The 12,393-nt window shown below is 49.2% G+C and overlaps 3 protein-coding genes across 3 annotated transcripts; 2 read left to right on the top strand and 1 right to left on the bottom strand.

Moving 5' to 3' along the window:
• Positions 1–1,429: 1,429 nt before the first annotated feature.
• Positions 1,430–4,519, top strand: LOC112468371. The gene has a single exon (XM_025037504.1). The coding sequence runs from the start codon at positions 1,430–1,432 to the stop codon at positions 4,517–4,519; it is 3,090 nt and encodes a 1,029-aa protein (XP_024893272.1).
• A 1,342-nt stretch (positions 4,520–5,861) lies between these two features.
• LOC112468369 lies at positions 5,862–6,497 on the top strand. The gene has a single exon (XM_025037502.1). It carries the CDS (start codon positions 5,862–5,864, stop codon positions 6,495–6,497), a length of 636 nt encoding a protein of 211 aa, XP_024893270.1.
• Positions 6,498–10,705: 4,208 nt separating this feature from the next.
• On the bottom strand, positions 10,706–12,346 carry LOC112468370. The gene is made up of 3 exons (XM_025037503.1): positions 12,184–12,346; positions 11,818–12,024; positions 10,706–11,698 (listed from the first exon to the last, which is right to left on the bottom strand). Exons 1-3 carry the CDS (start codon positions 12,247–12,249, stop codon positions 11,354–11,356), a joined length of 618 nt encoding a protein of 205 aa, XP_024893271.1. The 5' UTR covers positions 12,250–12,346; the 3' UTR covers positions 10,706–11,353.
• Between the last annotated feature and the right edge of the window lie 47 nt (positions 12,347–12,393).

Genomic DNA, 12,393 nt, shown 5'->3' with positions numbered 1-12,393 from the left:
GAACAAGTACTCGCTCGCGACACTGTTCCAGCGCCGCGAGCTCTCGGCACTCATCGTTACGACGTCTCGGAGCACAGAGAGATTAACGGAGCACAGAGAGATTATCGGAGCGGAGAGACTTGCGCTAATATCCGGAGTCGCGAGATCATCCGCTCGCTCCCGGATAGTGCGATCGCCTACTTTCTCGGCCTGTTTGTGTGCTGCCTTTACCTGCTTCCTCCTGCTTGCCTGCTGCCTGCCTCGCTTTCGCCTTGCTTGCTGCCCTGCTTGCGCTGCTGCACGAGCCCGATCGCGACCGAGCCGAAGCATCCAGGAGTCGACGGCACAACGAACGGTGAGTCGCATTTGCTTAAAATAACTCGCTTTGGGGGAGACTTACACCCCCTGGTCCTTCGAGCTTCGCTTTATCGCAAATCCGGGTACGGCTCTACCGCCCCCCGAGCATCTGGTCCTTCGAGCCGGATAATCATATCTTCGCGATTAGTCTATTACCGCCGACCTTTCGCGTGTCCTTTCATTGTTCTAAGTCACCGAATCTTTCTGTAACGCGTAGTGCAATAGCACGTGACCTTGCGGGTCTCGCAGGATCTCCCGTATCGCAACGCTTGCTTCGCGAAGGGAATTCTCGCGTAGCATCGCGCAATCGGCCATTAGCCGCCTGTAATCTACGCGAATTCGCTGAATTCTTATTCTCGCATTAACGAGGTGCAATAACGCTCGGCGTGCTGACAACTCGTGTCTCGCGCGGTATCTCTCGTGCAACGCTAGCTTCGCAACGGGAATACGCGTGCGAACTTCGTTCGTCATAGCTCGGGCCGCAGCCGTTAATCGCCTTAAAAAATCGAATCCGCGCTCGCCGCGGTAATTAGTCGCCATTTAATTGACTTGATCGTAACCGAAATATTCGGTCAAATATCCGAGTATTCCGGGCCAGCAATACTTTCGCGCATAGAGACAACGGCCGTGGCCTTCGATTACGGGCCGGTCTCGCGCGCGTTGTTTTTCTGTATAGTCTCGAGCATCGCTCGTGTTTACGTCGTTGCGAGGTACGTACAGCCCGACCCAGCACTTGTATGATCCCGACATTCGTGCTCCGTCCGAGAGTACCATCGCTCGAAAATATTATTGTCACCGATCGAGAATATTTGCCTTTCGAACTCTGCGACGCGTGTTTATCGCGCTAATCCAACGGCTGATATTCTCCGCGTTCAACTCGAGGAATATTATCGAGAATATTCCCTCGGGACTTGCGCGAGCGCCGAACGGAGCCGTCCGTTACCCCTCACCTTGGCGACCTGACTTTCGTGATCGTTTTCGCCGGGTTTCGATATTGTTGGTTCGAATTGCCGTCGCCTCCGACTGCCTATTCGTCGTTTACCCTTCGCTCTTAGCTTCGTCTGTCTGTGGTGGACGACCCCTTTGTTACATCATGTCGAAAAACGCATATGCTCGTCGCGAAGTATGCAATCGGCGTATGCAAGAAATACACGACCTCTCCCTACAAGCCGCGACCGATGCGGCAATACGAGCGACCTTCCTCGCTCGCTACTCGAGCGTAGCGAGGATCGCGGACGATTTTGAGGCCACCCACCTGAAGGTCATTCAAGAAGCGGCGGATTTCGAGGTCGAGGACGAAATCCGAGCCAGTTTCGATAAAATGCATTACGCCGTAAAGAGTCGATATCACCGTGAAAAGGGCGCGCCATTCGGAGGCGCACCGGCACAGCCCTCGGGTCAGGCCTCGGTGGTCAAGTTGCCTAAGATCCCGCTACCGCAGTTTTCCGGCGACCTTACGTTGTGGCCTTCCTTCATCGCGTTGTTCAACGCGTCGATACACAACCAGCAGATTTCCGCGATAGAGAAATACCAGTATCTGCTGGCTTCACTCAAAGGGGAACCACTCAACGTGGTGAAAAACCTGCCGTTTGCCGATGAGTACTATCAGATCGCTTACGACTCGCTGGTCGATCGATACCGGAATAAGAGAAGGTTAGCGGACCATCACTTGAATTCGATAATCGAGGCAAAGCCATTGAAAGCGGAGACGGCCGAGGCTCTTCACCACTTATTAGATACGTTTACCGAGAACACGCGCGCGCTCGCATTGATGAAGTTCCCTACCGATTCATGGGACTTTATCCTACTGAAGTTTTTGTTAGACAAGCTTCCTCGTTCTCTTCGGGAAAAATTTGAGTCGGCTCACCGGGCTGAGGAGATACCGCGATATACACAACTCACGAAATTTCTAGCGGAGCATTGTCGGGTTCTCGAGGCCGTCGCGGGCCCGTCCTCCAAAACCAAGTCCACACCGGTCTCTTCGTTCGTGACTAACGCGGCCGATTGCCCCGTTTGTAAGGAGTCTCACTACGTGTCGAAGTGCTCCCAGTTTTTAAAACTCTCGCCGAGGGAGAGGCAGGCTAAGGCTCGCGACTTGAGATTGTGCCTCAACTGCCTGCGCTCGGGGCATGGCATAAAAGACTGTCCGTCCGCGTGGGCATGTCGGTCCTGCGGCACAAAGCATCATACGCTTCTGCATTACGAGCAGAGCTCTAATACTACCCCTAAGCCCGAACCCATTAGCGCGACTCCTGCCGAACCGGACGCCGTACCCGCTCCTCAGTCGGAGGATGCGCCGATTGTAACAATGACTAGCCTGGCCAATAGAATCGTCCTCCTGCCCACCGTACGAGCCGAGGCGATAGACGCGCGTGGCAATGCGTTCCCCGTACGCATATTGCTGGACAGCGCGAGTCAGGCCAACTTTATTACCGAGGGCTGCCTCCGGAAGGGCGGCTTTCGTTGCACCAAACACAGTGCAACCGTGTTGGCGATAAACGAAGCCGGGGCGGCCACGACGAGGGGCCTCACCTCCCTCGTGATCCGCGCGCGCGGTCGCGACGACACTCGGTTCTCGATAGAGGCTACGGTCCTCTCGCGCATAACCTCGCCGCTGCCTAATGACAAGTTGGAGGTCCAGCCGTGGAAACACTTGAAGGGATTGCTGCTCGCGGACCCCGAATATTTCGTGCCCGGCGGTGTTGACATCCTCCTGGGGGCGTTTGTGTCGGTGCTACGGGAGGGCCGTCGTAAGGGGAAAAGGGGAGGACCCGACGCCTTCAATTCAGTCTTCGGATGGGTCCTGACGGGCGCGGTATCCCCATCAGTCCAGGCAGCGCCCCTGAGGTCATTCGCGACTACGCTCGAGTCGATCGCGACATCGGTGGGTCGCTTTTGGCAATTGGAAGAGGTGCCGGAGGACGCTTCTTGTTCGGACGAGGATCGACGCTGCAAAGAAATCTTCGCCAAGACCACGTATCGTGACCCCTCGGGTCGTTTCGTGGTCTCGTACCCGTTCGTGTCGGATCCTCCTACATTCGTCGGCTCGCGCTCCATTGCGGTTAGTCGTCTCCGCGCACTAGAACGTCGATTTAAATCTGATCCGGAGTTCAGAGCTGGTTACAATAGTTTCATGCGGGACTATCTCGATAGCGGACACATGGAGGTAATTCGCAATCCATTCCCGTCGGATGGCCACATTTATTATCTACCGCACCACGGTGTGTATAAACTCGATAGCACTACCACTAAGTTGCGGGTAGTGTTCAACGCGTCCTCGCGAGGCCCGGACGGTCTGTCGATCAACGACACCCTGCTCAGCGGTCCGAAGCTGCAGCAGGACCTGCTCGCCATCCTGCTTCGGTTCCGCGCCGAAGCGATCGCTCTAATCGCGGACGTGAAGCAGATGTTTCGCCAGATTTGGATAAGCCCGGAGCAATGCAACTACCAACGTATCGTCTGGCGCTTCTCGGAGTCGGACCCCATCCTCGACTATCTCCTCAAAACAGTTACATTCAGCTTTAGCGCCTCCCCGTTCTTGGCGATCTATTGTTTGCTCCAGTTAGCTCATCAATACCGCGAGAAATATCCTCTAGCGTTCGCAGCCCTACTCGAGGCGCTGTATGTGGATGACGTCGTGACAAGCGTTCGGACGGTGGAACAGGCTCGCGCACTCCGCGACCAATTGCTATCGCTTCTCCAAAGCGCCGGCTTCGAGCTTCGAAAGTGGTCGAGCAGCCATCCTGCCGCGCTGGAAGGTCTCGACCCGCAGTTATGTAGCCAATCGATGTTAGCTTTCGAGTCAAGCGAGGATCAATCTCAGAAGATATTGGGCCTTCGGTGGCACTCACAATCTGACAGTTTCGGGTTTCAAGTCAACGCGTTGGATCGTGAGTGCACCAAACGCACTATACTGTCGGAAGTAGCGCGCATATTTGACCCCCTAGGTTTTCTGGCCCCACTCACCTTTACCGCGAAGTGCTTAATTCAGCGGCTGTGGACCTTCAAGTTAGATTGGGATGATGAGCCTCCGATGGACATTCGTCGCAGTTGGAGTCGTTTCCAGACGGAGCTCGGCGTGTTATCTTCCCTTCGCGTTCCTCGCGCGTTTAACTCGTGCCATGTAGATCGCTGCGAATCCACGGGTTCTGCGATGCCAGCGAGCTGGGGTACGGAGCCGTGATTTATCTGCGGATCGTTACGCGCGACGGCGTCGGGGTCCGATTACTGTGCGCCAAGTCTAAGGTCGCCCCGCTTCGCCCCCTCACCATTCCCCGTCTGGAGCTCTGCGCGGCTCTGCTCTTGTTTAAATTAATCGCGTACGTCCGGCGCACCCTCCGCGGACACCTTGACATTGACGACGAGTATGCTTGGACGGATTCCGAGGTCGCCCGGGCCTGGATCCGCTCAGCACCACAACGGTGGAAGACCTTCGTTAGAAATCGCGTTGCCCTCATTCAGGACAACGTGCCGGTATCAGCTTGGGGTCACGTCGACACGGAGTCCAATCCGGCGGATCACTGCTCCCGCGGGCTTTATCCTCGCGATCTGGTGGCCAGTTCGATGTGGTGGGCAGGCCCTGAGTGGCTTGTTCGCTTCGAACCCCGAGTTGAGCCTTCCCACGGTTCGGAAACCCCTCCGATCGAGGAGGAGAAAATCGTATCGCTCGTGGCGCTCGATCCGCCTGACGCGGTACATTCATTGCTCAAAAGATTCTCTTCAATCGAGAAAATTGGCCGAATTATAGCATACATTCTCAGGTTTGTACATCACTTCCGTGCAAAATCTGTTCCTACGACTTTGGCCATAGATCAGCTCGAACTGCATTCCGCGTTACTACTCGTTGTGAAGAGTGTACAGGCGGATGCTTTCCGCGATGAGATCGATCGTCTTCAAAGCGGGAGAAAGCTCCCCAAGCCCTTTCGCAAACTCGCTCCCTTCCTTGATCCGGTGGGTATTCTCAGGGTGGGCGGCAGGCTTGCAAAATCCGGATTGACATTCGAGAACAAGCACCCTGCCTTACTGCCCTGTAAACATAGGCTCACGGATCTCGTTATCGAGCACGTGCACCGCACGAACATGCACCCTGGTCGGCGCACGCTGCAATACCTGCTCACGCAACATTATTGGGTCCTCGGGGTGCATCGCGCTATACAACGCGTACTCTCGAGATGTCATCAATGTTTCCGCGTAAAGCCACACACCTCTCAGCCCCTCATGGCGGAACTACCGGCCGATAGGGTCCGACAGGCCAAGCCATTTTCGATCAGCGGCGTTGATTTCGCGGGACCGTTCAACATAGTTACGCGACGAGCCCGGGGGGGGTCTCCTCCGTCAAAGTGTACGCGTGCCTTTTCGTATGCTTTTCAGTTAAGACGGTGCACCTGGAAGCCGCCTTCTCGTTGTCCACCGACTCTTTCCTCGCTGCGCTGCGACGCTTTGTGGCCCGACGCGGACGCTGCTCGCTTCTCTACAGCGACTGCGGAACGAATTTTGTAGGGGCCGCACGGGAACTAGAAAGCCGCATGAGCCTCGCAGCGGAGCGAGAGAAGATTAAGTGGTCCTTTAATCCTCCCTCCGCGCCCCACTTCGGGGGCCTCTGGGAGGCGGGAGTCAAGACCTTTAAAACCCACCTGCGGCGGACCGTAAGTGATCAAGTCCTCTCAATAGAGGAATTCACGACGGTCCTCGCGCAGGTCGAGGCCGTCTTGAATTCCAGACCTTTCTGCCCGATGAGCACCGACCCTGCCGACCTCGAAGTCCTATCGCCGGGTCACTTCCTCACGATGGAACCGCTCGTCTCCGTTCCCACTCAAGACGTGACCCCGTTACCGATGAATCGGCTGAGTCGGTGGCAACTCGTCCAACGAATACACCAGGACTTCTGGAAGCGCTGGCATCAGGAGTATCTCCATACGCTGCAACAGCGTCCCAAATGGTGGACCTCAGTCAACCCGCTCGGTGTCGGTGCGTTAGTCCTCCTCAAAGACGCCAACATGCCTCCTCTGCGTTGGAGGCGAGGACGAGTGGAGGCGCTGCATCCGGGCAGCGACGGCGTCCCGCGTGTCGCCACGGTGCGGGTGGCGGACGGCACGATCACGCGTTCCCTAGTGAAGCTGTGCCCCCTGCCGATGGGCCCTGCTCCACAGGCGACCGATTAAAATTGACAGTAAAATACAACTCGTTGTATTTTGGTGGGCGGTATGTTTGGCGCTCACCAAACTGTAGATAGATGCATGTATCATACTTAATTGTTTAGTCTTGTTACTCGTTGTACATAGTATTCTTGCGTACCTAGTCTTAAGTATTTCGGTGACTCGCGCGAAACGTCGGCGGATCGCGATCAACGCGGAATCGATAATTGCGCGACTCACCAATCGGTGCTGCCCTCGCTCACCCCACGAGGGCACCCGCCTGAAGAACAAGTACTCGCTCGCGACACTGTTCCAGCGCCGCGAGCTCTCGGCACTCATCGTTACGACGACTCATCGTTACGACGTCTCGGAGCACAGAGAGATTAACGGAGCACAGAGAGATTATCGGAGCGGAGAGACTTGCGCTAATATCCGGAGTCGCGAGATTATCTGCTCGCTCCCGGATAGTGCGATCGCCTACTTTCTCGGCCTGTTTGTGTGCTGCCTTTACCTGCTTCCTCCTGCTTGCCTGCTGCCTGCCTTAACTTACTGCTGCCTGCCTTGCTTTCGCCTTGCTTGCTGCCCTGCTTGCGCTGCTGCACGAGCCCGATCGCGACCGAGCCGAAGCATCCAGGAGTCGACGGCACAACGAACGGTGAGTCGCATTTGCTTAAAATAACTCGCTTTGGGGGAGACTTACACCCCCTGGTCCTTCGAGCTTCGCTTTATCGCAAATCCGGGTACGGCTCTACCGCCCCCCGAGCAGACCTATACGCCAACAACCTTAATGGAATCCAACGATCCCAATCTCGTTGATTTTCAGCAACGAACTTTGCCAGATAATTTAACAACGTCTGATGTTGACGTTCCACCTGACCATTGGATTGAGGGTGAAATGGAGTAGTTCTTGTTTTTTTAATTCCCAATAACTGAGTTAGTTCCAAGAATAATCGAGATTCAAAATTTCTTCCTTGGTCAGTATGTAATTCCGAAGGAATGCCATATCTAGAAACCACTTGACTCAAGAAAACTTCCGCAATCGTTTTAGCCCTAATATTTCCAAGCGGAAAAGCTTCCACCCATTTCGTGAGACAGTCCGTAACCGCCAACAGATATTTATTTCCCGAAGAAGAAGTTGGAAGGGGACCAAGAACATCCATTTGAATTCTTTTGAAAGGCGCACTGACATTGTAAATTTGCATAGAAGACTTTCCTTTATCAGATGGCCCTCTCTTTGAAACGCAAACTTTACAAGTCCTACACCAATGTTTGACATCCTGCTTACAGAAAGCCTAATAAAAATGTTTCCGGATCTTCTCTAAGGTCTTATTGACACCAAAATGGCCACCTGTGGAAGAATCATGAGCTTCTTCTAAAATTCGCGAAATCATTCCTCGAGGAACTATAGTTTGAAAAACAACGGAACATAAATTTGGAGACTCCCATTTCCTACACAAAATCCCGTCTTTAATCACCAGGAAATTCTATTTGAGCCAATAGTCCTTAGCAGTCGAATCTCTCTGAGCTATTTCTTGACGAAGAGGTCGCCTATTCTCCTCTTTTCCACGATAAATTCCTACAATTGAAGGGTCCTCCAATTGCATTCTTTTTCAGTCCGCAGATTCAATTTCTTTGAAGATCATTCTTTTAACATCTCCCCTTACAATACTTTCTTCCCCCATCTCCACTTTATCACAATATCTGCAGTTTCCTTCCGCACATGGACGCCTAGACAACGCGTCAGCGTTTGCGTGCACCTTTCCTGCTCGGTGCTTGACTACAAAATTAAATTGTTGTAGGCGTTCCATCCAACGTGCTAACTGCCCTTCTAGATTCTTAAAAGACATCAACCAGCGTAACGAAATATGATCCGTTCTAACCGAGAATTCACGTCCATATAAATAGTGATGGAAGGTCTTCAAAGCCTCCACCAAAGCTAACAGCTCCCGACGAGTTACGCAATAGTTCCTTTCAGATTTGCTCAAAACCCGACTATAATAAGCTAAGACCCTCTCCCTACTATCCTGAATCTGAGAAAGTACCGCGTCCGTGATTTGAAGCGTCAGTATAAAGAATAAATTCCCCTTTTTCTATTGGAAAAGCTAAAATAGAAGGAGAAATTAAGTTTTGTTTAAGCTTCTCAAAAGCTTCCTGACAACGCCCATCCCACACAAATCTAAGATTCTCAGTTAAAGAAAATAATGGCTTAGCAATAAGAGAAAATCCCTTCACAAATTTCCTATAATAAGAGCAGAGTCCCAAGAAGCTTTGCACTTGCTTCTTATTTTGAGGAATAGGCCACTCTTGAACGGTCTTAATTTTCTCCGAATCAGTGGAGATTCCTCTTTCTGAAACGACATGGTCTAAGTATTTTACTTCTCTCCCGAAGAAAGTACAATTTTTTGGATTGAGTTTTAAATTTGCACCCCGTAAACGAAGAAATACTTCCCTTAAATTTGCCAGCATTCTCTCGAAAGTTTTACTATAGATGATGACATCATCCAAATAAACCATACAGATCTTATTCAATATCTCACGAAGAACTTGCTCCATAAATCGCTCAAAAGTAGCAGGAGCATTACATAATCCAAATGGCATTACAGTAAACTGCCATAAGCCATTTCCTATAGAGAAGGCCGTTTTCTCCCTATCCTGAGGACGAAGCTTTACCTGCCAATAGCCGCTTTTTAAATCTAAGGTGGTGAACCAGGAATTTCCGGATAAACGATCAAAAAGATTATCTATCTTGGGAATAGGATAAGAATCTTTTTCTGTAATGGCATTGAGCTTCCTGAAATCGATACAGAATCTAATCGTTCCATCTTTCTTTTTAACTAAAACAGCTGGAAACCCAGGCGCTATGAGATTCTTCGATGACACCACGTTGTTTCATTTCGTTTAAAATCTTTTCCACCTCTTCTCGCATATGCAGTGGAATTCGCCTAGGAGCCTGTTTAATTGGAGAAGAATTTTTCACCCTAATAGCATGCTCAACGACGGAGCAATTTCTTGCAACCACATCTTCCGAAAAGACATCTTGAAACTCGATCACCAATTCAGCAAACTGCTCCTTTTGAGAAGCGTTGAGAGTTTCGGAATTTTTCTCAAAGAATTCTTTAAGAAAAAAAAGGAATCCCCCTATCAAAACTACAAATTCGGGAACAGAAAAAGTTTTCTTGACTCTCTGACACCGTTTCCTCAAAAACCGAAGAGAAAACGCTTCCTACCCCTATTTTTGAAAGAAAGTCCGCTCCTAGAATACACTCGTCTTTTATGGCCGCTATGATTACCGGAAAATCCAATGAAAATTTCCTTATTTCGATTCCAATTACCACTCTATGTTTTACAGGAACCGTTTCTTCCGTTGGATAGGTCAAGAAATATCTCTCTACAGGAGTGGGTGATTTCAAATGACCTAACAAATCTTCCCTAAGTACCGACACATCGGAGCCCGTATCTATTCTAAAGACGCAAGTCCGGCCATTAACTCGGCCGCGAAAACAAAAATCACTTAACCCGCTACTTATCCTACTTAATTTCGCAGGGCCTTTGCACCCCTGAGCCGAACATGTCCCGCTGAGCTCGGCTATTCCGAGTTTCCCTTCTCTTCCGTAGTTAGAGAAGGGCACTCCGACCGAAAGTGCCTTTTGGCACCGCCAGCACTCCTTTTCCTCACGCCCGAATCTCGTCCTGAAACCCGAATTCTTCTTAAAATTTGCAGAACTCTTTTCATCTTTCTCATTCCCCGCCGATTTAATTTCGTTCCCAGCTCTGCTTTTTCCGAGATCTCTACTTTCAAACTTCCGCGAAAAACTATTCGCTTGGATGACTTTTATTGCCATGGCCCTCTCTATGGCGGCTTTCAAGGAAGTTAATCCCTCTAACTGAAGAGTTCGTTTTACGAAACCGTCAGAAAGCGCCGCAACCACGGTCTTACATACAGGTCTGGACACTCGCTCAATTTTCAGTAGTGGGGGTAGGTCGCAGATAGTCGCCAAAAATTGTTTGTCTCTTGGCCGCGAGAGTCGCTGCGGTAGGGTAGTAAACAGAGATAGAAATATAGTCGCTCTCTGTTTCTCTTACATAACTGTACATAACCACATAACGTAGCTTGCCTAGCAGTTCATTAGTAAAGTATTTTTTGTAGGTGATATAAGACTGTGGGTGATATGCAAGGATATTCAGGAAAGAAAAATAAGTCCATTTTATTAAAATTTTCGTTGCAAATACTTTATTGATTCGTCAGTTTCGACAATTTTTTTTGTACGACGAATTGCTTTCTCATTTTTAAATTCTCTTGGTGAGCGTTCTGTCGCATCCTTAATCGGATATAATAAATTATCGCGTACGAAAGCACCTCGGAAGCATGATATTTACAAGGGAAGGTAAAGTTGTAGGTCTCGAGGACTTCTTCAAGCGTTTGATCGAACACGTCAATCGAAGATGAATATTTTGCAAATATTTCTTCTACATAGCGGATGAGATGAAAAAAATGTAAATTCGCGTGAATTAAACCGCCTCGAGATTTCAGTTGAACTAGTTGACTGACAGAAGAGGTGCAACTGGAGTTTAATCTGACCGCTCCTACACAAGTCGCGCACGATTGATATCGCTTAAGTATCTGTTTACACAAATAACCTGAAAGTGTAACGTTATGCAGTTAGTGTTAGTTAAAGATTTGAAAAAATAGGCCGAGCTCTTCGTATAGAGCTCTACAGAGCTGTATATGAAGTACCTATAAACAAGCACAACAAACAAAGCATGGCAGAAAATTAATAGAAAATTAAGCAGTGTTGTTAGTATGCGTGGATCCAAAGGTTTTAGTGTAAAGCGGAAAAACTTTTGTTAAAATTAAAAACCTGTAACATAATAAATTATGCAATCTAGAATAGGGGATATAGATCATAATCGTGGGCAGTAATGGGATCGTTGTCCTCAATGAGATCGTCGGCATCCCAATCTTCGTACTCCAAGACTGTGTCAAGTTTTTTCTGAATCTCTCGAAGATACATAGAACTTTTGGCCTCACCTTTTTTACCGAACACGGCTTTTAAATCGCTGATTTTAATCAAATTTGATGACAATCTATCTTCAAATACAGTGCAATTGCTAAATTTCGGAGGTTTGATTACGCTGTATACGGACAAAAGCTTGTAAAGCTGGAGGAATGTCGGGCAGTTCGGGTGATCGTTACATCCCGCAGACTGGCGTATCGTGCCAATGAATTTCTGAAACAGATAAGTAGTGTACGTTTAAGATGTATAAAATACCAACTAGCAGAACCAATTCTATAAGATTGTGTACATATGTTGAAAGCTTGCTCATAATTCATCGAATATAAAAATACCTCTAAATTGTCTTGGTTAACTTTTCCAGTCAACAAGTAATCGAAGTTAAATTTCTCGATAAGATAGCGGCACATATGTAGCGTAGATTGTAGCGTTATCCGAAGCCCTCTCGATGTTGTAGTAGTGAGAAACTCGTTGGGTTTGATTTCTTTTTTCATCATTGCAGTTTCCCAGTTGTTCAGCCATTGCAACGAATCCTCCAACACCTAATGCAAAATATTTGGAAGAATGTGTATAATAATTATTATGTGCAGTTTGTATAATAAATGACCCTATATCATAAATAACTATATATACTATGCGTATGGAGTTCATTATATTCTTAAGATAGAAACGAATAAACTATAATTTAGTCATTATTTTACCTTGAAGTCATTACATTCCGGCGTAAGTCCTTGATTTGGCAATTTGCGATTAAGTGCGTCGAACATGTCGTTTACTTGTTTGCAAAATGCAATCGTCGCTTCGCATCCGGCAAGGGCTTTACAGTTATGCGACAAGTAGAACGCTAACCCTTGCGCGACAGAGTTGCTAAAGATCTAGAAGACACAAAGTATTTTTAGGAATATAAAGCA

The sequence above is a fragment of the Temnothorax curvispinosus genome, unplaced genomic scaffold (genome assembly GCF_003070985.1).
Source record: "Temnothorax curvispinosus isolate PA1 unplaced genomic scaffold, ASM307098v1 QBEX01018414.1, whole genome shotgun sequence".
In the NCBI taxonomy this organism is placed as follows: domain Eukaryota; kingdom Metazoa; phylum Arthropoda; class Insecta; order Hymenoptera; family Formicidae; genus Temnothorax; species Temnothorax curvispinosus.
Note: the sequence above shows the minus strand (reverse complement) of the source record. Positions and strands in the feature narration are given on the sequence as shown.

Coding starts and splice junctions, on each gene's coding strand:
- LOC112468371 (XM_025037504.1), top strand. CDS start 1,430: ATGTCGAAAAACGCATATGCTCGTCGCGAAGTATGCAATCGGCGTATG.
- LOC112468369 (XM_025037502.1), top strand. CDS start 5,862: ATGAGCCTCGCAGCGGAGCGAGAGAAGATTAAGTGGTCCTTTAATCCT.
- LOC112468370 (XM_025037503.1), bottom strand. CDS start 12,249: ATGTTCGACGCACTTAATCGCAAATTGCCAAATCAAGGACTTACGCCG. Junction 12,025..12,183: donor CGGAATGTAATGACTTCAAG/GTAAAATAATGA, acceptor ATTTTGCATTAG/GTGTTGGAGGATTCGTTGCA. Junction 11,699..11,817: donor TTAACCAAGACAATTTAGAG/GTATTTTTATAT, acceptor TATCTGTTTCAG/AAATTCATTGGCACGATACG.